The 27,057-nt window shown below is 39.2% G+C and overlaps 1 protein-coding gene across 1 annotated transcript in view; it reads left to right on the top strand.

Annotated features, from left to right (window-relative positions):
• Positions 1-748: 748 nt before the first annotated feature.
• Positions 749-27,057, top strand: part of SLC36A4 (solute carrier family 36 member 4) — a 73,821-nt gene continuing 47,512 nt past the window's right edge. Inside the window, exons 1-7 of the mRNA XM_065729985.1 lie at positions 749-867; positions 2,498-2,588; positions 3,694-3,782; positions 4,744-4,839; positions 6,372-6,456; positions 13,144-13,371; positions 14,213-14,311. Coding sequence (XP_065586057.1) covers positions 749-867; positions 2,498-2,588; positions 3,694-3,782; positions 4,744-4,839; positions 6,372-6,456; positions 13,144-13,371; positions 14,213-14,311 — 807 coding nt within the window. The remainder of the gene's footprint in view (positions 868-2,497; positions 2,589-3,693; positions 3,783-4,743; positions 4,840-6,371; positions 6,457-13,143; positions 13,372-14,212; positions 14,312-27,057) is intronic.

The following is a 27,057-nucleotide window of genomic DNA, read 5'->3' as shown; positions in this document are numbered from 1 at the left end:
TGGGTGTTGCAGAAGGCACACAATCTCTTTGCTGTTGGCAGGATTTGTTTTGCTTAACTGTAATCATTTAGAAGTGATTACAGTTTAATCAACATTGAACTGGCAAAAACTGCTGGCGTTGCTTGAGAGGCAGTTCTGTTCACTGCTGGCTGCTTGCTGTTGCACTGTGCTGTTATTTAGCTGGGTAGCAAGATTGCATATATAGACTGCGGTGTCAGTTTATATTGCTTTATAAAGATCTTGAAATTGCAGTTTAAGCATGTAGTTTAATTCAGTTATCTGAGTTTTCCTGATAGTGATGGGGGATATCTTCTAACGTACCTATTGTGCCCATCAGTTGTCTTGGATGCAGGACTTGAAGGTATAATGAGTAGGTCTGTGGATGATACTGAACTGGGAGGAGTTGTTCTCTCCTGGCTGACTTTTCTTTTTTTCCTGAATGTTTATTAGCTTTTAAACTAAATAAACAATCATTATTTGGATGATACAAAGTTATTTTCCTTAAAGCTGTAGTGTTTGGTCATAAACAGCCCACTTCTGAATAGTGTGAATGTGCGTTGGACAGCATTTGTTGTGTGGGCTTGTACTCTAAATACTAATCTATCTAAATCAGCTTTATACTGGATTCTGTTTCTTTTGTAACAGAAATAATTCTCATAGAATGGCAGATTATTTGAAAATTGTCTTTAATTTCTAAACTATACTTTTCTTTGCAATACTGAGTCTGTTTTAACTCTGTTGTTTAGACATGGAAGTAATGAAGCCCTTAATTGATGAAAAAAGTTCAGATGTCTCAGATGAGGAGCATGAAAATAATCTCCTGCCAGTTGAGAAGCATTACCAACTTGATAATGAAGAAGGCATTACGTATGTGTTATTCTTAACTGTCTGCTTGTTAAAATTTGTTGCCTCCAACTTTATTTTCACAAGTAGCTTACTAAACTCTTAAGGGGTTTCTGCAGCCATGCTTTGGTTTTGTAGTTATACTGGGGGCCTCTCATACAAAAATCAATGAATTGTGAGTAGGTTCTTTGGAAGCTAACATTGTACTGACTAAAATACTCCAAGGTGACCATTGTTAAGTGATGGGGCCACTCAGAATCCAAGCACTGTTTACAGTAAATTTGGATTGAATTTATTTTATAATAAAAAGCGTAAGAAGGTATATATTGGAAATAGATTATTTGTTAAAGTTATACTTGAAGATCTTCTAAGTTCTGTTTTTGTGATTTCTTTTTTAGTATTGAGTAACTTTCATTGTCAGAATTGTGTTTTGTGGCTGATGATTGTTTTGAATGTTATTATTATAAAGCAGCTTTGATGGAACTTTGAATCTTTCTGAGGCAAAAAGACAACAAAATTGCACAGAAAATAGCCTTTAGCAAACTGGGAGAAGACCCGGAGGTCAGACTTACATGTCCCATCATTTCCCATAGAGATTAATAATAACATCCTTTGAATGTGCTGGACCACTTGTAAGTAGTTAGAGCAAAGAGATGATTCACAAATCGTCTTCATCAATGACCTAGAAGTGGGATTGAGGTCACCCTTAGCAAGTTTGCTGATGATGCCAGGCTGACACAACAGAAGGAGGGGATGCCATCCAGAGGGATCTGGACAGGCTTGAACAGTGTGCCTGCTTGATCACAGTTAGGTTCAACAACACCAAGAGCATGGTGTTACATTTGAGTTGGGGCAATGTCAGATATGCCTACAGACAAGGAGATAAACTCATTGAGAGCAGCATCTGCAGAGATGGAGAAGGACCTGGTGGTTGAAAAGCTGGACATGAGTCAGCAGTGTTGCAGCCTGGAAGGCCAACTGTATCCTGAGCGGCATCAGCAGTGTGGTGGCCAGCAGGGTGAGGGAGGTGATTGTCCCCTTCTCTTCTGCCCTCATGAGGCCTCATGTGCATCCAGGCCTGGGGCCCCCAGCACAAGACAGACACAGAGCTGTTGGAGTGCATCCAGACGAGGGTCACAAAAGTGCTCAGAGGGCTGGAGCGCCTCTTCTATGAAGAAAGGCTGAGGGAGCTGGGCTTGTTCAGTTTGGAGAAGAGAAGGTTCCAGGGTGATCTCATCATGGCCTTCTTGTAATTGAAGGGAGCTTATCAACAGGAGAGAGAATGACTTTTTACATGATCAGACATTGACAGAACAAGAGGGAACAGTTTTACACCAAAAGAGGATATATTTAGGTTAGATGTTAGGTGGAAATTTTCACTGAGAGAGTGGTGAGGCACTGGCACAGTCTGCGCAGAGAAGTTATACATGCATCATTCCTGGAGGTGTTCGAGCCCAGGTTGGATGTGACCCTGTGCAGCCTGATCTAGTGGGTGACAACCTCGTTCATGGCTGAGTATTGGGACTAGATGTTCTTTAAGTTTCCTTCCAACTGAAGCCAGTTCTGTATGCCAAAAAATGACTGATAAGAGGATGTGCTCCCCCCACCCAATGTGAGTGTACATCTAACTTGATTATGTGTCTTTCATCCTTAGGTTTATACAAACGCTTACCCACCTTCTCAAAGGAAACATTGGAACTGGGCTTCTTGGTCTTCCACTTGCAATAAAAAATGCTGGCATTGTGGTAAGGTTTAATTATTTTTCATAGATAAAAAAATTTACCTGGAAGCTCTGTGAGTATGTGATAGAGCCTGGAAAATGATATATGTTTTATATTGACCTTTTTTGACTTGTTTTCTATTTTTTCTTTTCAGTGTGGTAAAGATGTGAAGGCTGACACAAATTCAAACTAAACTTTTTATTTTTTTAGTCTAGGTAACTGTGTTAGCATATATTGTATTTTTGCTTAGCCAAAACATTTCTTACTGTAGAAAACCACAAAAAATTGTCTGAAAGCAGAAAAATTTTTGATTCAGTCAGATTCCCATGAATGGGATTTGCTTTTGGGTTCATCTGACTTCTGTCCAATCTGTGGCTAGACTGTATGTCAGAGATGTTCTGTCGTCTTCTTAAATCAGTCTTCTGAGCACAGTTAGTTTATATCAGATAACGGTTAATTTTCTAAGGTAGTGTAAATCAACTGAAATTTTCAACAGAGACAGTTCTTTGTTACTGGAGGTTTAATGTATGGATGGAAGTTACATGTGAATAGCAAGTACCTTCTGTGAAAACTTGTGGTCAGACTTGTGTTCTATAACCAACTGCTTAATTCAGAAATTATCCACGACTCATAATTGTAAAAGTTACCATGGGGGTAATTGTGGTGTGGTTTTTTATTACACTACACGTCCTCAGCTGTTCTCAGGTAATGGGAAGAAGCCTTTAAGATGGCAATGCTGATGATAATGAAATGGTGCAAAGCATTTTATAGAGATGTGCAAAGTGTTCAGTCTTCTCTTGTGGTAATTCTTTTGGTGAGTATCTTAATGAAACTGTCCTGGGGGGAAGTTGTTCATGCACATTTGCTATTTGCTCGTGTGATCATCTCTAAGAAATCTTCCATCAAACAATCATTTAAAAGTAAGGAACGTGTAGAAAGTCTGCTGTGAATCCTCCAGTAGTGTGGGGAGGAGGAAATTGCATACAGCTGTAATCCTTAGAATCTATTTATGTTCTGAAATGTAAAATTTTTGCATGTGAAGATTTCCCCCGTGTATTTTCATGAGAAGTTCTGTTTGCATTACTTCTGTTGCTTATGTCCTTTGTCCTCCTTTTTGTCTCCACACCAGGTTGGACCAATCAGCCTTGTGTTCATAGGAATTATATCTGTTCACTGTATGCACATCTTGGTACATTGCAGCCACTGTCTCTGTCAGAGGTAAATGTGGAACTACTCACTCTGTTGCTGAGTTGGAATATTTTTTTCTTCTTCTCTAACTCTGATTTTTGGTCTGTGGAATGCTGTAATGTAGCAATTTGTTCAGATCAAAATCTTGTACTCAAAAAGGAGCACGCATACTTATGGTGCAAGTACAAATGATAGCTGTGCTTTGAACAGCACTGTGTTAATATATTGATAAAAAAATTTCTTCTCTGCTACACAAAATTAAGTTGGTTTAATATGTATCGTCCAATATCCTGTTCCCTCTTTTAATGGGGAAGTAGTCAGGTCTTTGTCATTACAGTTTCAGTGGCTTACCTTCAGTCCTCTTATATCTTCATAATTTTATAAGTTGTCAGCTTATAAATACTGAATATATGGGGAATTGTTAATTTATTTCATGATTACATGTGAGCTCTGTTTCCTTGGATTGTGACAGTTGGATTTTTCAAAATTATGATGCTAAGAAATGTGTTAAAGTGTTATATGTAACAGATTAATGCTAGACAGTCTTCCAAGTGAGATGCAGAACACTCTAGGGGAAGTGGTTTCAAATTGAACTAACAGTATTTCCATTAGTAGTCACTGTCATTAACTACTTTTATCTTGATCAGGTGATAAAGGACAGCAGTGAAATTTCTCATGTTAATGTTTCTGACCTGAAAACACAAAAAGTTGTTAGCATGCACGAATTTGGAAAAGCTATCATACAAAAAAAAAAAAAACAAACTTATAAGTACTATTGAATGAGTGGGAAGCAGCTTGGGTTTACATGCTCACAGTGTGCTGGATATTCCTTTCTGCAGGAAAGAAACTGTACTTCTAAAATTCAGTAACTGCAGAGTGGTGTCGTTCATGATTCCTTACAACCCTGTGAGGCCACTGGCATTTTGAGGGTGGACATCTAGGCTCTGATAGTTTCTAGTAACTCCATTATTTCTTTGCTCCTTGATCTCAGGTTGAAAAAGTCCTCACTGGGCTATAGTGATACAGTTAGTTATGCCATGGAAGTGGGGCCTTTGACTGCTCTTCAGAAAAGATCCTCTTGGGGAAGGTAAGTTTACAGTAGAACTTAATAAATCAGTTATTAAAATTAATGACTACATGTGGAGTGCTTAGGAGATTTGCTTTACACTGAGATGTAGCTAGCTTTAAGAATGCATTCTCTGTGCTTGAAACAAGAAATACCAACGCATGAAGTTATTTCCTAAAGTCAAATTGTACATTGGGGAGGTTTGGGGAGTGAGTCTGTCTGTAAGGCATTTCAGTTGTGGGGAGCTGTGAAGGAAGGAATTGTGTTCTGTAGTGTAGGAAGACGTATGGTATAACCAGAAGTGAGTTCTCTGTTGTCTGATTTGGTGATGCAAGTTTTTGCCAGCTTTTACCACAGACGTGTTTCGTTGTAACTTCACTTTCTGAGCAAGTTGGTACTGCAAACATTAATGACTTTTTGTGTTTAGTCTGGAAGGAATCAAAGCATTTTTTTATTTCTGTCAAGAAGAGATGATGGAGAAATAGTTACTCCATTTTTATAGGAACAGCCTGCAGGTATTAATAGCTTGTAGTCTCTGTTAAATGCTTTATCCCTCTTTGAAAAAAAGACCGTTTTGTTGTCGTTGCCATCTGTTGCTGTATAGCTCATGGAGTTTATGGTGTGACTATGCAGTGAAACTGAAAATCTGAGCTGTTGTTCCATGTTTATTTTAAAGGGTTTTTCTTCTCTCGAGGAGAATATTTTTGTCTCATTATTTTCAAGGATTTAGCACCTTGCACTGTGTGTTTTGGATGTTACTTGATTTCAAATAAGACCGAAGGAGGTAGAGTTTCAGGATCATTTGTGACTCCATAGGAATGAACTGGAGCTGAAATTGGAGGGAAATTGGTTTGTAGTAAAATAGAATGAAAATACTTTAATGCACCAAAGAGTTATATGCCACAAATGACATTTCTGCTTCCAAAGACACTGCTTCAGCAAATCTGTTCTCTGGGGCATTTCTCTACTGTTGAACTATTAAGAGAGTTTCATTATGATGTGTCTTCAGGCCACCATCCTGTGAGTCATTTTTCAAAAACAATATAAGCCATAGTTTAGAATTTTTTTTCCCAAGAGATGGAGTGTTTGAATGTGTATTTGGATCCATTTGTATAGACCCAATTAGCTGTGAAAATGTTTGTCATCTTGAATTGCTGGAGCTTATGTGACTAAGACTGTATGAGACATTTCATCTCTGGTATCAGTGGTAAACAGCTGTGTTACAGTTCTAAATTACTGCAGCAAAAGTCATTTGCAAACTGAGTATATATGTCCATTGTTTCTATTTGTACAACACCTTTAAATGTTTGGATTTCCTTTGATGCCACTTTAAAGTATGTGAGATGCCTTTTAAAAAATGCTTAGAAAATCTCCACGACTGCCAAAAAAGCCACAAAAACATCTTATTTTTGTCAAAAGAGGAACCTACATTCCAGTGTTCATGTGAGATTTGAATCTGGTGTTATGACTTAATGATAACTACTTTTGATACTGTGTATTAGAATGAGTTAACATATGTAAAGTATAATGTTTGTTTATTTTTTCTTTTTCAGATATGTTGTGGACTTTTTCCTAGTGATAACACAGCTGGGATTTTGTAGTGTTTATGTTGTATTCTTGGCAGAAAATGTTAAACAAGTGAGTAAAAAAATGGAAACTGAGTTGGCATTAAATTGTTTTTCATTACTTATATTTCCTTATACAGTCCAAAATAACTTGTAGAGTGTGGAGTTCAGAGTTGTACAGAATATGTTCTGTCATGGTTTCCTCCAAATTGCTTTTGGAAAAAATGAGCACTGTGCAAGGTGATCTAGATTTGCATATTGTGCAAGCAGTTGTAGCTTCCTTACCCTCTGATTTGCTTGTCAGATTTCAAGATGAATTTAAAAAATGATTAAAAAAAACAGGACTATGTCTGGTCTAGCATCTGTTTTTCTTGGAATTTTTCTTTATTTACCAGGCCTTGCTACTGCCTTTGTTATTCCCCCTGATCTCCTGAGTGTATTTTACCCTTTGCATGTCATGGAGTCTTTCTTTGGATGTATTTTTGTTTAACCTCTTCTGTTTTCCAGAACTGTCTTGCAGTTATTTAGCTGCTTATTATCCCACAGAATCTGTTGAATCTAAACCAATCAAAAAAAGACCTGGTCTTGGAATTTCCATAGTTATCAGTTCCAATGCTTTGGTAACTGTTAGACAACTTCTTCTTGGTGTCTAAGCTAGAATTTATTATTGACAATATAAGTCTTTTATTTCCTGCTCTGCCTCTTGAGTATTTTATTGTTTCTATGTATGGATGCATTTATGTTTAATGAATATTACTATCATGTTCTCCCCTCACCTCCTTTTTAAACTAAGATTTCTAGTCACTTCCGTCTTTATTTGCAATGAAGTGACATTTTTTACTTTCTGAATGCTGTGCAGTTGGTTGCATTCCTTTTGTTTTTGCCAAGTTTTATCCTTGTAGTTGTTTATGCTGGTCTTGAAGTCGTGCTTGTGACCAGTAGACTAGAGAGGTTTTGTCACAGATCTTGCAGTTCATATTCCAGACCTGGCATTTCGGTGTGGTTATCATCTAGCAGCATGTTGTTATTAGTTCATGATTGATTTGTGACTTGATGAGACTTCCTGATCCTTTACTGCAGAGTTACATTTGGCATTTCTTCTAGTTCATTTCATAGTGATAGTTTCTGCTTACCTATGAAATTCTTTATTTAGTGAATTGGTGTTTGGCAGATCTCAAGGCTGAATTTTCCTTCTGTATTTTTTCACTTTCCATCTGGAATAGATGTTTAAATTGTGCTTACTACATCTATGTTATTAATGAAAATATTAAATATTACTGCTTAAGTAGCATTTCATGTTTCACGTAGTGTCAAACAGATGCAAACAAACACATTTCAAGGTGTTATGTATTTTTAAAATAAATAATAATCATTAGAAAACTGCTGTGATTAGTTTATGCAAGCTGTAGACATCTCAGGATGTCTGAATGTCAAATATTTTGTAATGCTAGATTTATGAAAAAGTCAATAAAAACTTGCAAATGAATCCTCACAGCCACAATAAATTCCAAGTAACCCTCAAACCTATCAATAAAACCAGACTGTCCCTTTTCTCCCACAGTCATTTGTCCCCAGTAAAACCAAGCTAACAAAAACATGCGTATCACTGCTCTCGCTTCCATCTATGCTTTTTGCCTCATTCTCCAGCCTTTCCAAAGTCTCATTTTTCTCATCAGTGGAAATTTTTCTGTTGACAGTCTGTGGTGTCTGCTGGTCCTCTCTGCACACTCATCAGTTGCAGTCAGCTGTCTGTACCTGTCTGGGTGTATAGAAGGTCAGCAATCACAGACTGTCTACCTGGACAGAAGCCGCAGGCGTTTGGGTCTCTTGGTTCTTCCCTTCCATGCACTTAAATAAGTTGCTAGGATTCTACCAGTTTAATCTGCTCTGTATTCCAGATCTATGATTTTGGCTAGCAAGCTGACATAAAGCTATTGAGATTGAAAATTGATTGAAAGAGCTGTAAATTAGGAATAAGGGTGAAAGGGGCAAAATCAGACTTAGTGGTGATGAGCTGAGGGATAGCATGTTGCTGCTTGAGGTATGGTGTGCTGGCGAGGTCCTTCAGTCTGCTCCATGATGTGCTGGAATGCACTTGAAGTGTTTCTGCACTAATGCACACTGCATGTGGAATAAGGAAGTCTGCCTAGAAACTTTCGCTTAGTTCAAGAGCTATGACATCATTGACAAGAATGAAACTTGGGAAAAATCCTCTAGCTGATATGTCATGGTGGACAGTTGTAGGCCCTTTAGCAGGAACAGTCAGGAGTGGGGGTTGGGGGCTGGCACTGTGTGTGGAAGCAACCAGGCTGTTCCTTGTTCAAGGATGTCTTGAGATTGACTTGTTCTTGTGGGTAACTTTTAGTTCCCCACGTGTTAACTGGCAATGTCATACATCCAATACAAAGAAGCTGGCCCAGGAAATTCCTGAGGCAGTTGAATATAACTTCATGGTGAAGGTACTAAGGGTTGTAATAAAATAGAGGTACTTACATTTGTCATTTGTGAACAGAGAGGGTTTTATGGGTGAAGTGATGATTGGTGACTATCTTGACCATAGAGACCACAGAGTAGTTGAGTTTTAAATTTGTGGTGATAGGAGGAAAACTGCCTTGAAAATTTTGACCATAGATATGGGGAGAGCAAGACTTTGGGCTGTTCAGGGAACTCATTAGCAAGGCCCTTGGGAACCTGCTGTTGAGGATAATGGGATCCATCAGTGCTGGTCGCTTTTTAGGAGCCATCTCCAAAGAGTGTGGCAGCAAACAGTTCCAAAATGTCAGAAATAAAACAGAGCTGAAGACTGATGTGGCTGAGCAGATCTCTTCTAGAGCTTAGTTGGAAAAGTTTATTGATGCTGGAAGTGAAGCTGGGCAACATGGGAGGACTACAGAGATGCCATTGAAGGGAGAAAGTCTGTGCAAGCCAGAGCTGAAGATAGCCAATACTGAAAGGAACAATAAAAAGCTTTTTTTTTTTGCTTGTAAGAATGTTAGCAGCAAATTGTTCCATTGCTTGATGGAGATGGTCCCCTTACAAAATAGGGATGCAGACAAAGCAGAGATGCTTGCTGCCTTCTTTGCTTATCTTCAACACTAGTGGCAAGTGCTGGGAACCTCAGAGCCTGGAGTTAGTGATAGTGATGGACTTCCATCCAACTCTGTGTGGGATTTTCTGTTTCTGTTGGAGCCTAATGGGATTGATTCCAGATTGCTTAGAGAACTGCCCAGTGTCTTCACAAAATCTCTCTCAATTGGTCTTGGGAATATGAAGGGCACCTAGTCAACTGGAAGCTGACAAATGTTCCAGTTTTTGAGAAGGATGAGAAAGAAGACCCTGGTCAGGTACTGAAATAGGCTGTCTAGTTGGGGTGGTAGTCATGACACCAAACCTGCTCAACTTCAAGAAGCATTTTAAGAGTGCTCTCAGAAATAGTCTGATTTTTTTTGGGTGGTCTTCTGCAGAGCCAGGAGTTGGTCTCAGTGATCTTTGTGAGGCTCTTTTGACTCAAGATAACCTGTACTGTTCTGCGTTAAGGATGACTATGAACCTGTGTCTGAATACCTCTGCTTCTGTAATTATTAATGTGGGTGAAGAATAGGATAAGAGATGTTATAAAGTATTGATCACCTATGTAGGCTTCTGTTCTACCCAAAAGATAGAATAAAGATGTCTTGGTATATCTGAAATTATTTTAATGAGGAAGAAGAGTGCCTTCATGGGCAGCTAGTATGTTGTAGACATATGCTCCCCAAATAGATGAGTATATTTATTATATTTAAGAAGTATTTAGTGTTAGACAGATGTCAAGACTGGAAGAATCAGCATATACAGAAGCAGGGTACTTTGTATTCTCTTCCTGAAAGAGAAGAAAATCTTAAACATGGTCCCATTGTCATAAGCTATCTCTGTACCTAGAAATCCTATTTCACATCTGACTTTGCTGGCCTTTGAAGTGAGAATTTTTATTGTGTTCTTTGTAGTCAAGATTTGAATTGAAGCCTTTGACATCAGAGAAGTATATGATCAACTAGTCATTATATATACTTCTTGACCTTAAGCAAAAGGAAAGACTGATCACCTGTTCTGTAGGTTTTGGAAACAAAATTTTTACAGAAAATGTATTGCTCCTTTCTTGAAGAGTTTTAAGCTGGGAACAGAACTTACAGAAGAGACAAACTCTGTAAAAGCAGTAGCTGCAGAGACCCATGATGTGTACTCTGTGGATGAATTAAAGTCAGCAGTTCAGAAGTGCGATTTGCAAGCATGTATGATTTACATTGCTCTGTGTTTTTCCTCTGGGAGGGAGGTGGTGGTGTTTTATTCTGGGCAACTTTCTGTTTGCAGAAATCTGTCCCTTAGAGGGCACCAAAGAACACAAATTAGTACGACTTTATATCTATTTATTTTGATAAATGGAGGGATGAGGCAGATGAACAGAAGGAATGAGGCAATGGAAAATAAGATAAAGGAAATTCATAGTAATAGTGTTAATAATAGTAATCCTTGACCAATACCTTTCCTATTATGGATACTATGTATTTTGATTACCATCAATGCACCAGAATGTCTGAGGTTAGCAGGGACTTGTCAACTCCTGTCCCAGCAGAGAAACCCAAACCAGAGATACCCAGGGCCATGTCCAGGCAGCTCTGGAAGATCTCCAAGGAAGGTCTCCATTACCTCGCTGAGCAGCCTGTGTCAGTGCTCCGTCACCCACTCAGCACAGAAGTGCTTCCCAGCGTTCGAAGGGAACCTCCTGTGTTCCAGTCTGTACCCAGCTGTTGGCAACTTGGTGTGTGTGCACTTGACAGCCTGGGACCAGGGAGAACTTCCACTGACATCTCCTATTTGATATATATTCCTAGTTAGATCTAGTACCACACCAAACTTTGTATTCTTTTTCCTTTGCTTTAGCTGTCGCTTCAGAGAGCTGAGGGCTCTGGTAAGTGAGTGGGGTGTTCATCAGATTTAGTTAGACATTATTGTATATGAGGCTAAGTATTTATTTACCTTCTCACTACTGGAGATGTAGTGTAGCTTCTGGCTCTAAATCTTTTCTGATTATTTTGTGGGATTAGTATTTTGCTGACTGCATTACATTCCATTTTTCTGGATGCTTTGTGCTACAAGTCTGTTTCTAATTGTATCAAATTTCAAAGGAAGTTTTTCTGAAGAATTTTCTTCCTGAGGCATCAGAGAAACTCATGTTCCTGATTTCTAGGTAAATCTGATAGGGTGTAAGTAAGTTCTTAAATATGAGGACATCTAGAATTTGAGAAGAATGGCAAAACTGGAATGTAATGTGGGGGTGTGATTGCAACAAGACGTGGAGCAGAAACACAGAGGGAAAGACAAAAGAATCTGCCCAGAAGATCACAATCTCCTTTCATACCATGGTTACTTTGCTTTAGCAGCTTAACAGAAGATAGTAAGTTGAGAGTCTTAACTCTTGCCCACTTGCTCATGAATATCTCCTGAGTTTGCTGTGAAAGTGCCATTTTCTCATTGTTTGGTGATGAGGCTAAAATATACAAACATATTCTTTCATGTGTAGGAGCATTTTATAAGATCTTTGGCACTTTGAAAATAAACTGTCAATAGGATGAACTGTGAAACATTTCTTTGTCCTTTTCTTTCCAAATTACAGGATTACAGTATGGTCCCGTTTGCATTATATGTGTGATCATGCACTGCTTTGGTGCTAGATCTGGCCTTGTGTATTGTACTGCTTGTTGCTCTGTGTTGAACAAGGAGGGAATTATAGGAAACTGATCATCTCAAGGACTGCTGTTTTGATCCCACTGGATGTTGCATAATTTGTAGACTGTGTGACGTAAAAGTAGGATTTGGGATGTAAGCAAGAAGAGTGGTCTTGGTTGAAGCGACTAAAGAAACTGAATTCTTCTGACATAGTTCTAACATAAGCATGTTTGTCAATTAAACTAAATTTTCTGCAGTTGCTAACTGTGCATATGTAGCATCAGGAGTCAGTTAGCCAAGTTTGCACAAGGGTGTAGTCTTGGATAGAGCTGAAGGCAGTGGATGCTGTGTTTGGAGTATATACATGGAAAATGTAATGAAAAGTGGGGTACACAAATAAAGCACTCCTGTGAAGGAGTCCATTTCAAGCAATGCACCATCATGAATTTCTGACTGAGTTACTGTGACATGTAAAATTAAATAGTGTTTTTAGTTATCAGTAACTATGCTGTTTGCTTAGAACTGTTCTGACTAGATATGAAGTTGTATGTGATAGTAATACCAGTGGTAGGACTAGAGGAAATGGCCTCAATTGCTCCAAGGGAGATTCAGGTTGAATTTTAGGGAAAATTTCTTCTCCAAAAGAGTGGTCAGGTGCTGGAAGGGGCTGCACGAAGTGGTGATGGAGTCAGCATCCATGGAGGCTTTCAGGAAACATTTCGATGTTGTACTGAGGGACGTGGTTAGTGGGAAATATTGGTGGTAGGTGGGCAGTTGGATGATCTTGGAGGTCTTTTCCAACCTTGATTCTATGATCCTGTGCTCATGTAGATTTCTTTAGTCACTAGTGGGATTATGATGAAGTCCTTTATGGCCCGATTTCATCTTAAGGATGAAATAACTTGAGGGTGAAACACTTGCCCTTTCTTCCTCTTTGCATTGTGAGTATGGTGAAACCCAAATGCTTGACATTCAGCACCGTAAAAAAACAGGAGTGTGATCAGTAATGTGACCACTCAGTGCTACTGCTATTTAAAACTTTTTATTTTCCGTTCAGGTCCATGAAGGATTTTTGGAAAACAAGACTGCTTCTATAAATGTCAGCCTTACCAGCAATTCTTCTGAGAAAAGGAGCACGGATTTACGAATATACATGCTTTGTTTCCTGCCATTTCTGATCCTCCTGGTCTTTATTCGTGACCTGAAGAGCCTGTCCCTGCTTTCATTGCTAGCCAATCTGTCCATGGCTGTCAGCTTGGTGATCATTTACCAGTATATTGTTAGAGTGAGTATAGAAAAAATTATTATTAATGTGATGTCTTACGTGTTGCTTGGGATAATTAGTTTCTGACTGATAATTTCTGAAAGTCAGAATGATCTTGTGATTTAAGGTAACGGGGCACTTTTATCCTTGAGACATGACAATGCTTCCATGGTATTTTTGAAAGAATGGATAATATTGCTGCACTCAAGATATTGAAAATAAAGGTTATAAAGTTTCTTGAGTTGTTGAGTGGAAGAGACAGTGGAGTGCACCCAACACTATGGAGGTTTTAATATGTGGACAGTCAATTTCAGTTAATTGCAACAGAAGAACAGATTTGAAGTTTTATTTCTAGTGTTTCTCCAATACAGTTTCTTATGGAAGAATGGATACTGCATTCTTCTATCTCCTGAGAAGTAGAAGGTTTTTTGAGTTTTCTGGGTTGCTGCTGTTTTTATCATTTGGGAGCACTTGAAAATAAAACAAGTAGAACCGATGACTGAAAGCAGTTGCATTCAGAAACCTCTACATCTTTTCATTGGTATGATTTTTGAAAAGTATAAATGGTAAACACCATTGCATGCACAGTACCTGGATGTATGGTGTGCACTGTTACTGTTAGAGAAAGCTTTCACATGAGTCATAATAGGGGCAGGAAGCAGAGGATGAGGAGGAAGGCAGAAACGATAAGCTAGAGTTGTTGGCTGGGATAGGAGACAGAAGTTCCACAGAACATGTTGGTGGAATATGTTCTTTTGTCAACATCTACTGATTTTTCTTTCCTAGAGGCAAATGCAGCAATCAGAATTGTAGGAACAACTTATATTCTTTATGTAACACAGTTCTGCTTTGTTTTCTTTAGGATATAACAGATCCCCAAAAACTGCCTCCTATGGTTGGCTGGAAGAAATATCCTCTCTTTTTTGGAACAGCAGTATTTGCTTTTGAAGGAATTGGTGTGGTAAGTTGTTAGTGCTGACTCTTCAGAATATCTAGATCTGGATGGTTGATGGAATATAGACAGTTTGTCTGGTGTCTAAGCTAGAAGTTGAGGACTTAACATCCCTGTACAGGGGTATTTTAGTGGTTGCTGATTGCTAATTGAACACTTAACCACCTTCCCATTTAGAAGAATGTATGTAGTTCATAAATAGATTAAGACAGCAATGTAATAATAATTAGTATCATCATATAATATTCAGCTGATAATGTGGTAAGACTAATTCAACAGCTCATTTGGAATTGATGAGTATACAAAAAAAGCCCAACATATTTCAGCATCTGTCCTTTTCCTTTGGGATCACAGGGGACAGAAGTGATTTATCGTAGAGGTATTATTTGTCTGGCCTCAGACTTGTCTATAGGGATATAGACAAGTGGTGATAAGAAAAAGTTTAGAAACTTCCAAATATTGATTTGACTCACGGACTCGTGACAGTGAATGTTACTGCTTCCTGAAATGTTTTAGTTGTTTATCGCTCCTAAAATGTATTTTTGAAGAGTGATGGTTTTTTTAAGCTCTTGTATTCGTATCCTACTGCATCTGAGGACTTTCTGATTGCATCTTGCAGTAGCAAGGTCTGCAGGTTACTTAGCATTTTTGTTCCACATAATATTTTAAAAACAGACGAAGAGGCACCTGGAAAAGGTAGGTCATAATGTTGTGAACTTTTTGGAAATTATTATGTACGCTGTATTTGTTACTACTATAACTATGTACTTCACCACGTGCTAGTGAGTGCTTGAAACTAAAGCTAAAGAAACAGCAAAACTCGGTCAGCTCTGAATTAAACCAAGGAGCTGAATAGCAAAATCCTAACTCTGAGTATGTTATGGAAGTGTTTTCACAAATATATGGGTCTAGTGATGATGAATCTCCATTTCTCAAACTGCTTCTCACTGTTACCTAGACTGAACTGACTGATGTAGAGGTTTAGCTACAATGTGATTGCATGAATCTGGACATCTTTTTTCTCATCATCTGAGAGTTCTGCCATAGGAAATGGACCTAGGCTGTTTGATACCCACAGCAGCTCTTGAGCAAAAAAAACCCCATCATCATTTAATCTAACAGATTGGCTGTGTTAAACTTACTGCTCCTAAATTCCGTTGCTGTCTACAACTGCCTGAAAGGAGGTTGCACTGAGGAGGATGTTGATCTCATTTTCTCAGGTGTTAAGAGGTAGAACACAAGTCAGTGGCCCTAAGTAGCACCAGGGGGCATCAGGAGGGATTTACTTGTGGAAGGGATGGGTGAGCATAGGAACAAGCTGCCCAGGAAGGTGGTGGGATTGCCATCTTTTGAGGTATTTATGAGATGTGGAGCTTAAGGACATGGTTTAGCAGTGGACCTGTAGTGTTAGGTGGGTGGTTGGACTGATTGTGTGATCCCTCATGCTTTGTTCTGTTTTCTAAAAAAATAAGATGATTTTTTACAGAATACCAGCTTGAGTAGTTTTTCAAAGTCATCCTACAAACCTGAGCCTTTAAAAAATATTTTATGTATTAATATGATGATTTGAGCTGTTCATGTCTGCAGGATCAACCTAAACTCTTGTGTGATGACTGATTTGAACAATGTTGTCATTTTACTAAATTTCAGGGCAGTTCACTTGTAATGCAACTCCTATAGCAAAAGTAAGGTTAGTCCTGTTAGAGGGCTGATTAACAGTAATGCATCCTCAGCTGTGATACTGAAACAGTGCTGCACTTTGATGTGCTTCCTATTCCTTTTTTGTTTGGTGTGAGTTTTCTGTAGAAGTGGGAGTACTTTATACCACTGCTGGTTGGTATAAAGTACCTGCTGCAGCAGCTTGCACTTGGCAGCTGGGTTTTGATCTGTCTGCTAACAAGAAGAGCTGGAGGCAGTGTAGGCAGTGATTTCTTAATGCTGAGCTTGAATCAGGAATTGAGTGCTTAGTACAGTAAATCTGGTGGCTGTCATTCATAATGATGGGAATCCATTTCAGAGTTCAGCACATGTAAATTAAAATGTTAGGATCAGGGTGACCTTTGGCAAATTGTATTGACTAGTGACATAAGTTGTGAAACAGTGGTAGCTGTAACTGGATATGATAGATTGTTTTGGATATATGGTTTTGTTTTAATCCTTAAAGTTTCAATCCAGGAAATCATAATGTGCTGGTCAACAGATGGCAAAATTCAGAAATTGAGAAATAGTGTAGCCAGCAGGAGCAGGGAGGTGATCATCCCCCTGTACTCAGCTCTGGTACGGCCGCACCTCGAGTACTGTGTTCAGTTTTGGGCCCCTCACTACAAGAAGGACATTGAGGCCCTGGAGCGTGTTCAGAGAAGGGCAACAAAACTGGTGAGGGGTCTGGAGCACAAGTCTTACGAGGAGCGGCTGAGGGAGCTGGGATTGTTTAGTCTGGAGAAGAGGAGGCTCAGAGGAGACCTTATTGCACTCTACCACTTCCTGAAGGGGGGTTGTGGTGAGGAGGGGGTGGGCCTCTTCTCCCTGATAAATGACAACAGGACGAGAGGGAATGGCCACAAGTTGCGCCAGGGAAGATTTAGATTAGACCTGAGGAAACATTTTTTCTCTGAAAGAGTGGTCAGGCACTGGAATGGCCTGCCTAGGGAGGTGGTTGAGGCACCATCCCTAGCGCTGTTCAAGAAGCGTTTAGATGAGGTGCTAAAGGATTTAATTTAGTAGTTGGGTAGGGATAGTGATAGGAGGATGGTTGGACTAGATGATCTTATAGGTCCTTTCCAACCTTATGAACTTATGAACTTCAGCCCTTTGAGGACCTCTTTATGGACAGAGAGCTGCTGGGGGTGGGATTGTTGTACCAGTACTGCTGCTGCTTTTCTTCTGTGCTTTAGCTCCTCTCTGGTTGTGGGCTCCCTGTTCTGGCTGTGAAGTTATGAGGTTGATATTCAGGCCACAGAAGAGAAGGAAGTACCAACAGTACTTTTTGAATGCTGCATCTGCAGGTGATAGATGGAACGAGTGTTCACAGAATATGTTATTTTATTAGAATAATGTTTGAAGCATCTTTCTTATTCTGTGGATGAACAGATCTGTTTATATAAAGAATGTGAGATTTCTGTGACTGAATTAAAAAGTAGTTTCAGACTGTGCTTCTGAGCAGACCTGGATTACAGTTAAAACTATTTTTTAGAAGACTATAAAACTGAAGCCTTTGGGCTTGGATGTCTGTAGCATTACTGTGTGCAAGTGAGAACCTACGCAGACACAGTAGTAATCAATGAGTACTTTGCAGTGAAATTCCAATTTGCTTTCTTGTTTGAGGTATAAAAAACAAATCTAAATATGGAAGCAATATTTTAATATAAACTCAAGGAGAGAGAAGGAGGGTCAAGTAGGTTCATAAAATTTAAACAAGATATATATTCTATATTTCATATAAATATGTTTGTGTAGTTTAGTATGGTTTTTTTTTTGAGTGCTGCACACTAATTAGCATAGCAGAGAGAAAATGTTACTAAACATTATTTCCAGGTTTAGGAAATAAGTGTGATATTTCAGCCTAGTTCTTGAAGACATCTGCTGAAACTGCTTTTAAACTTGGATATCACAGCTTTGCAGTAGGGAGGTAGGGTGGTATTTGTATACCTAGTGGCAGGCTCTAGAATCCCCTTTGGCAGCAGCTAACCAATTCCAGGAGATTTAAAAGGAGAAAACTAAGTGGATTATAATTTTTAAATGTCAGTATTTGCATTTTGAAAGTGATGCAGATGAGCTTATTAGACCTATGGATTGAGATAAACACCTCTCATTCTTAGAAATTCTTTTGGCTGAGTAGTAGTATTCTTTTAAATAGTTAATGAATCCCAGTGGCACTCTTCTGTTGTCAGACTGGGTTTGGCAGATACAGACATTTAACAGGTAATGTGACATAGTCTGGATATACTTTAGTCATCTCTAGATTGGGGTGTATCAGTTTCATTGTTGTTCTTCTGAGACAGCTGACACATGAAGGCAGTATCATCAGAGGATGCTTTCAAATTTGGTCACCAAAATGTAGGTATCACAGAATCATACAGTATCAACATATCATACTGAATACAGAATCATACTATATCAACAGTATTTGTTGACTGTGGATATGACCTCCTTGTAAATTTACATGGTAATTGTGGACTTTAAATGTCGTGTCAGTGAGAGGCATGCCATAGCTGCTGAACAAAGCCTCTTGGTTTGACTCTCTTCTGAACAGGTTTAAAAAAAGGAGTAAGAAAGGAGTCAAAAGATTATAGACATAAAAACAGTGATACTAATTGTAGCAGATACAATTCTTTTGGTTAAAAACAGTCACACTCAGATTGGTGAAAAGCTAGGCTTCTTCATATTAGCTCCTGTGGAGATTTCACAGTTATGAGCAGCTCAGCGTTATGGTGCAGCTATCTCACTTCTTGAAAGAGCAGAGGGAGAAAATGTAATGGACAAAAAGCTCATGGCTTGGAGATACGGACAGGGGGATTACCCACCATGTGCAGGTGGTGTTCTCTGTCCCTTCAGTGGCAGGGAGGGATACTGAGAGGACCAGGAAAAAACATCTGATAAATACATGGCTGAGAATTGGTGGTACCACAGCAGGATGTTTTTATTGATTATTATTTTAATTTTTTTACTTTGAGACAGTTTACTCAGCACCTGGCACAATGGCTGCAGATGGATCTGTCTCAAAGAAAGAATGGATCCTAGCCCAAGAGCTGGCAGGACACATCGAGAGGGCTTTTAAGTGTGAAGGAGGAAAGGATGAAACAAAGCACAGTAGAGATGAGCCTGGGGGGAGCAGTGGCAAGGTTGGGGTTGAAGGCAGTGGCTCAGCTGAAGTGCATTTACATGCATACAGCATGGAGAACAAACAGGAGGAGCTGGAAGCCACAGTTCGACAGGAAAGTATTGACTTAGTTGCCACTACTGAAAAATGGTGGCATCACTCCCACAGCCTGAGTGCAGTGATGGAGCTGACTTGGGCAGAATAGTCATGGAACAGTAGAGTTCTCAATGCTTGGTTGTCAGCAGTGGAGTCACCAAAACTGCTACCCTGGTTTTCAGTATTATTGTTGCAGTATTATTGCAATGGAATATACTCTTCTGCGACATTTTTTGTGTTTCTGAATCATATTTTCTTTTACCACTTATCCTGTAGAGGTTTTGAAACTAGCAGAAGTTATAGAGGGCACATTAGAATATAGTATTTTATACTCTATTGAGTACAGTTCTAAATGCAACACAGTGGGGAAAAATAACTGAAGTGTATGGCTGCAACTGTCTGATCAATTAAGGAACATAATTTTTGTATTGGCTTATATCTTACAGCAGTCTGATGTGAAGGACAACAGAGCCTGTAACACTTGAGTGATTTTGACAGATAAAATACCTTAAAATATCATTGGTAGATGTAAGGTGCTCCTTTGTAGTTTTTGGTATACATCGTAAAGCAATATTCTAGATTTTATTTCTGAATAAAATTATTCTAGTAAGACGTGGTAGTACACAAAGTTGTTTAGCTTCTGTTAAATCTCAGAGCAAGCTAAAGGTTGAGTAAATGTCATAAAGGGGAGATGAATAAAGTCTTAAGCATAAAAAAAGGATTAAATTTAAAACCTCACAACAGCTCTGAAGGAAGTGCCAGATTCAAGGCAAGCAAGATAGGAAGGGTTTGATTAATGCCTTTACTGTTAAATCAAGGCTGTCAGAATTGGGCAATGGATTGTTTGTGGTGGATACAAATAATTCTTTTATTCCTGCAAGAAACTTACTTGCTGGAATCTGGGGGTATTGCTTTTTGGGGTGGGTGAAATTGCCCAGCAGATTCTGTAATGTAGTGCTCTGTAATAAGAATTTTGCTTGAGTTTATTTTGTATAAACCATTTACTCTAACAGAATCAGAAAATCACAGAATTGTAGGGGTTGGAAGAGACCTCTAGAGATCCCCTAGTCCAACCCCCCCTGCCAAAGCAAGCTAACAAACATATAACAAATAATGCTTAATTACCTTCTGTCTTGCACCTTTTCATAAGCAATAGTAGCCATACTTCCATTTTCAGCCATGAGGGATCTTAGGGAAAATAAGATTGATTATATTAGGCTGTATTAGGAAAGTATCATCAGCAGATCAAGAGAGGCAATTCTTCCCTTGTCCTCAGCACTGCAGATGCCATACCTGGAGTGCAGTGTACAGTTCTGGGTTCTCAATGTAAGAAAGACCTGAACATACTGAGAAGGGTCCAGTGTAGGACACCAAGGTGGTGGAGGGACTGGAGCACCTTTCCTATGAAGAGAGGCTGAGTGATCTGAGTCTGTTCAGTTTGGAGAAGAAGAGAAGACTTGGAGGTAACCTTACAAAGTTTAACAGGAGTAAGCACTGGATTCTGTGCTTGTAATAGGACAAGTGCAGATAGATGTTCAAACTGGGAGATGAAATGATGGAGAACAGCCCTGCAGAAGGGATTTGAAGTTTCTGTTTGATGGAAAGTTGAATATGAGGCTGTTACAGTGAAACCTCACATGTGCAGATTTGAATGCCACAATGTAAGAAAGACATAAAACTATTAGAGAATATCTAAATGAGGGCTACAGAGATGGTGAAGGGTGTGTAGGCCAAGATGTATGATGTGGCTGAGATCCCTGGTCTGTTCAACCCAGAGCAGGCTGAGGGGGGAGGCCTGATGGTGGTCTTGGAGGGACAGCACTGTGCTCTGCTCTCTGTGACAGCCACAGGGCCCGAGGGAATGGCATGGAGCTGTCAGGGGAGGGGCAGCTGGGGGTTAGGGACAGGGTCTGCACCAGAGGGTGGTGGGCATGGAACAGCCTGCCCAGGGCAGTGGGCACAGTCCTGAGCTTCTGGAGTTCAAGGAGTATTTGGACAGCACTCTTAGACTGATGGACGGTTAATTTTTAGAGTCCTCTGTGGAGCTAAGATTTGGACTCGTTCATTCTTATGGGCCCAATCCAACTCGGGATATTCTGTAGTCTTAGCAATGTCTGTAAATACTGAAAGAGAATGTGGAAAGAGGATGGAGCCGTTCTGTTTTCATTGGTGCCCAGCAAGGAACAGTGGGCACAACCCAGAGCCCAGGAGATTTCCTCTGAATACCTGAAGCACTGCTGTACTTTGAAGGTGATAGAGCACTGGCACAGTGCTCTGCATGGACATGGACGGTCCTGGATGCCATTGCTGGGGTTGGAGCATACCCAGAGGTCCCTTCCCACTCTGTGATTCTGTCCGTTGGTATAGGAGATGGGCAAGAACAGGCAAGAGAAGCCTAACAGTGTAGAATTAGATAAGTTGTGGTGGTTATTTTACTTGCAGAAAATATACTCAAAATCTTTATGCCAACAGTTCCCATGTAAGCTGCAGGGTTCTAGGTCCGCCACTGACCAGAATACTTTTTTAAAACCATTTGCAGACCAGAAGGAATGACCAAGGTGTCATGGTTTTGTGATTCTTTGGTATTGGTATTCTACATCATAACATCATGTAGTGCATTTGGAGTTAAAGAGTTAATGCTCCAGCTCCGTGGATCATCGATAGTTCCAGGTATGCCTGTCTCAGAAGAGAAGAAGAACTCCATTCCCCAGAGGACTGTGCGATGCTTTGCGTTCTTACGTGTTTACACTCAGAGGGAAAGATAGATAAACACTAAGGTCATGGGACACTTTTTTTTTCCTTTGGGATGGACTCAGCAGTGGGTGCTTGCTGTTGTCCGCCTTCAGCGTTAGCATAAGGCCTTGGGTTTATCGGACACTCTCTCTCATTTTATTTGATTTATTAGCTTTAATTCCAATTATATTGTATTATATTGTGTTATTTTGCTTTCTGATATCTTATTTAGTAAATTAGCTTTCCTCCTCAGATGGTTGCCGCTGTTTTGTTCCTAGGCCCATCTCCCTTTTCCCTTTTCCCTTCCCCCTTCCCCTTTCCTGGGGCGTGGGTCTGAGGGTCCCCCCACGAATCGTCACAGAACCGGGCTGAACCTGCCCGTAAACTGTTGGCACAAGGCCTGGACTACATTGGATTGCTCTAGAAGTTAGGTAGTAGAATTTACATTTGTATACCTTTTGAATATCTTTGATACCAGCTTCATAAGTATCTGGTTTTACAAACAAGTTGTAAAAGAAAATGGCTTTTTTTTCCTTCTTTTAGCAGTAGGGCATAATTATAGATAAATAATTTTTCATAGAGAAGAAAACATTGATGTATAAATCATTTTAAATAAAAACAAAGGAAAAAAGCTTGATCTGACTCTGTACCTTAATCTAATTAAAACAACCATTTGACTGTATCTTTTAACATGGAATACTCATTTAGAATGTGTAAGGGAGGGAGGGCTGCTTCTTTTCATTTTTGTGGCCATTCATGAAAGAAGGGAAGATGAGCATGTGTATTTAAGCATACACATGTGTTACTGAGTTATTCATGACAAGATTGGTTTTCAGCAGCAGTGACAGTTAAATCAATCCGATTATCTGCAGGCTGAATTCTCTTGTTCCTGTTATTTTTGGTTGTGTGAGGGAAAAAAAAAAGTACAGTTGAGATTTCTAATTAGAATTAGACAGTCCCCTGGAGCTTACTTCTAAATGGTAAAGTCTAATTGCAACCAGAATACTCAAGTCAAGTAGTGAGGAGACAGTGTTATTTCTGGGGAATGATTCTAGCTATTGTGAGCAGCTTGAAATGAAAGGGTAGATACTTCATATGATTTGTGATTGTAGATTTAGGCAGGTTATTTCAAATACTAGATTATGATGCTTTTCCAGCGCAGTATGGATAGTTCTAAATTAATCTTTTGGTGGATTAAGGGGAGTTGGATTTCTTGTTAATGTATTTTCTTGAAAATTAAGAAACCAAAAGTTAATAGCTTTTAAAAGAATCAAGCATTAAGTTCTAAGTAAGATATCAGTAGCAAAATATGTCAGTGTCTCACAAGTGATAGAACTATCTCTCTAAAACAGGTGACAGAGAAAAGGATAGAAAATGTATTAACTGAAAAAATGATGGAGCATAAGAAATAATGCAAATGATCAGGTTTTGGTTAAAATAACTAATTTCATGGGTATTTAGGGCTGTGATGGGACTAGTGTAACTGGGACACACAGAGCATGAAGAAAGCAGAGAGAGCATGTAAATCATAAGGAGAGAGAAAACCAGCTCAAAGTTCCAAAACACTGAAACTATCTCTTAGGTATCTCGAGGTTCTCTTGCCTCCAGTGTTCTGCCTTTGGTAGCCTTGCTTGGGAGAGACAGTTATTCCCCAGAGTTCTCCCTCAGGAAACTATTTCACATTACTAGATTCTGAGATGGTTATAGACATGGTGATAGTTGATAGATCTGAAGAGTGTGGAAGAGCTAGATTAATTATACTGTCTGATAGAGCAGAAATATTGTTTGAATGAGTGGACAGCAGCATTGAAGCCTTGACATGAGGTACTGAATTAATGCAACATTTCTCTTGAGGGAATATGTTCTGATGCAAGAATGGGACAGATGGAGGGAGCTGGAGATGTGGATTTTGCTCCTTCAGGTGTCCTTCGATCATCTATTTTGGGTGTTAGCTTTTTAAGAAAATTACTTAAAGAATTAAAGAGTGAAATTAATTTCTGGTTCCAGAAAAAAAGGACAAGAAAAACATTCAGCCTTGGTGTTTCAGAAGGAAGTAAAGAAAGAAACTCAAAAGCATTTTCAAAAAGATCCTTATCTCTGTTGCATTTAGTTAAAATGTTAGGCTATGTGAAGTCACCTCAACAGGGACTATACAGGAACTGAAAGGAAATTGAGAACAAAAATCTCTGCAGCAGCTGCCTGAGAGTGGCACAGAAAGAACAAGCTTTTGGGCATCTTCCTCCTGCTCTGTTCTCTGGAAAGGGAGTAGAAACTGTTGTGCCATTTGCCCCATCCTGCAGGCATTCAGGGTTCAAGGCCAGGTTGGACTGGGGCCCAGGCAGCCTGATGTGGTGGGAAGCAACCCGGCCCATGGCAGGGGATTGGAACTGGGTGGGCTTGAAGGTCCCTTCCATCCTAAGTCATTCTATGGCTCTGTGATGATGAATTTAATGTAAAGCACAGCGTATGTACAAAACATCATTACTGATAAGAATTATTTATTAAAATCTGTTACCTTCCACTGTGCAGTCATACAAGCATCTTTTATTTTTAATGTTCTTCAGAATGACCGTAGCCAGCATGTGTCATAAATATACAACATTCTGTTTTTTAATTGAAGATGTGGTTGAAAAGGAAGAAGTTTCTTTCTCTCCTGCAATTTTTATGAGTAGTCTGACAAGAAATCAGCATGACTGTTAGGTTTGTTTGAAGGAGTGTTATAATGAACAGCCCAGTGGTATCAGTAATAGGTCTTTGATTTGAGCTCCCTCTGACAGTGACACCACAAGATTTTTTTCCCATTACAAGTCTCCCACAGATGAGTTTTGCTGCCCTTTGAAGGATGGATGATCTCCAGGATCTCTTTCCTGCGAGGAGTCCTAGTGGAAAGCCGCCACGTTTTTCGTGCCAAGCACGTGTGTCTGAGTTCACTGCTCCCCTTCTGCCAGGAATTTAGGAAATGAATGTTGAAGACTCTGAGAATCAAATCTCTCAGCCTGAGAACTTAATGAGAGATTCCTCATATCTATAAAGCTGGGCAAGCAATTGATGCTACAGTTCTGTAGGGTTAATATAGGTTGGAATAAGAACTTAGTGTAACAGTTGAACTTACTGGGACTCCTGGAAACTGCAAAATGTTTTCAAATTTAAGCAGAAATTGTTGCATTTGTAACCACCAGAGAATTAACAGGTTTGCAACAAATCAGCAGTTTTATTGCTCTTCCAGGCCCAAATGCTGCCTGTTGATTCCTTGTTTCAGAATAGTTTATAGGAAATAAAGAATGAGAAAACTCAGGTGACAGGAAAAATAATCCATGCTCATTTGCATTCTGTGAAGTTCTTAATAAGCAGTTACAATAGAACAGTCCCATACCTACTCAGGACAAGAAAATCTGGAGTGTTTTCTGTGCTAGCTGGCAGTTCTTCACATGAAATAGAAGAATATGATGTGATGGGCACTGCAGCGTCCCAGAAGCTTAATCCTTTTAGAGGAATGAATGTCTTTGTCTCTATGACAGTGAATTTAATATTTGTGCCTACATGTCTCCTTTTGTTTTTCCTTGCTGCACACCACTGTCATTTAATAATTAAGTTTTGAAGTACTTCTTGGTTTCCATTTTTGCCATCTCCTCAAGCAGATTAAGTTACAGTGCCAGTTCACGTTGCTTACTGGAGCAAAAATTTAACAGTGGAAGCTCTGGGACATATGAAGATTCTCAGTTTGGGCATTTAATTGATTGAGTGTGAACAGAAAACTTGAAAAAAATTACTTCTAATTTTGCATCTTTTTTAGATGTCTCTTCCCAGTTAAAATGACCTCATCAGGATTTCCAGTGTGTGAGACATAAAATATGGGATGAATTGATAGTTGTGATATTCAGTGATAGATCAGGAAGTGAGTATCACTGAGTGACCGTGAGGAATGATTACTGTGGAGAAAGTAATATGGCAGCAATTTGTATGTAGTTTCTGTTTACTTATTGGTGGAAATCTGCTTTTTTTTGTGATGTGTATTTGTTAAATTGTAGAGTAACTATTCATATGTTTAGAATCCAGAAAAGAAGAGTAGCTTTTACAGGATGGCCCTGTTGTACTGAATGTCTGTATTGTCTCATGTGAGTGCATCCCAGAAGTGAAAAGCTAGTTTAATTCCATTTCATACCGTTTGCAGAGTGTAAGCTACCTGCCTACTTGAAGATAAGCTAAGCTGCAGTTTTAATTCCACTGACTATACTGACTAGATCTTCATTACCCATCTTTATTACAGAAGCTTAGACATTTTACTCGTGTAGACATAAAAAATTAGCTGTCTTAATGTTGAACCATCTCCCATATTAGTAACCTGAGATGAGTGTAGACTTGAGAAGGATATGAGAAAAGCATGCTTGTCTGGGAATGTCTGCATACCTTCAGTTTGCATCTTCGTTAAAGCATTCAAGGCTCTGTTACATTGATGAAACTCGAAATGAGAGCAGCAGAACTATGTTGTACTTATTACATGTGTGTTAGTTGGATTTCCTGCCCTGCTTTGAAATTCTGTGTTGATGGCTAACAAGTTACTACGTATGTTTTTCTGTATCCCACGTAATACTTGTAAAAGGGATGCAGTAATGGTTGCAGTGCCTGTTCCTTTGCTTGAACTGATGAGCCTAGCAAGCTCAAACAGTTCAGACTCAAAGCATCTATGCTACATTCAGGAAAAGCAGCTTTCAGTATGCCTGGCCATATCAATGTCAACAAAATGAGAAATAGCATCAGCCCATGTTCTGGTAGTTCATGGAATCGAGAGAGAGCAGAGGCTGGCTGCTGAGCATCAGCTTGTGTGCAAATCACTTTCATGATTGGTTTGTCTGTGATGGATGCTACCAGTGCAGTCCTAATGGAAAAAGGAAAATTACTTTTGGATTTTGAGCATAATCTGTTAAAAATAAAAATAAAAATCATGATACTCGTGCTGCGTATGCATTTTCACCTGGGCATCAACAGTTTCTCTTCTCATTTTTACTAACCTATAAATACTGCTCTATACATTCAAAATTATGCAGTTTTCCAGCCAAGATCGGTGCTCTTCAGTAATTGACTGAATATTTCCACTGTGTATATAATA

Source organism: Cyrtonyx montezumae, unplaced genomic scaffold, assembly GCF_038088225.1.
Source record: "Cyrtonyx montezumae isolate F1298 unplaced genomic scaffold, pur_monq_1.0 scaffold_12, whole genome shotgun sequence".
NCBI lineage: Eukaryota > Metazoa > Chordata > Aves > Galliformes > Odontophoridae > Cyrtonyx > Cyrtonyx montezumae.
The sequence above is the reverse complement of the archived record's forward strand: the minus strand, read 5'-3'. Positions and strand labels throughout refer to the sequence as shown.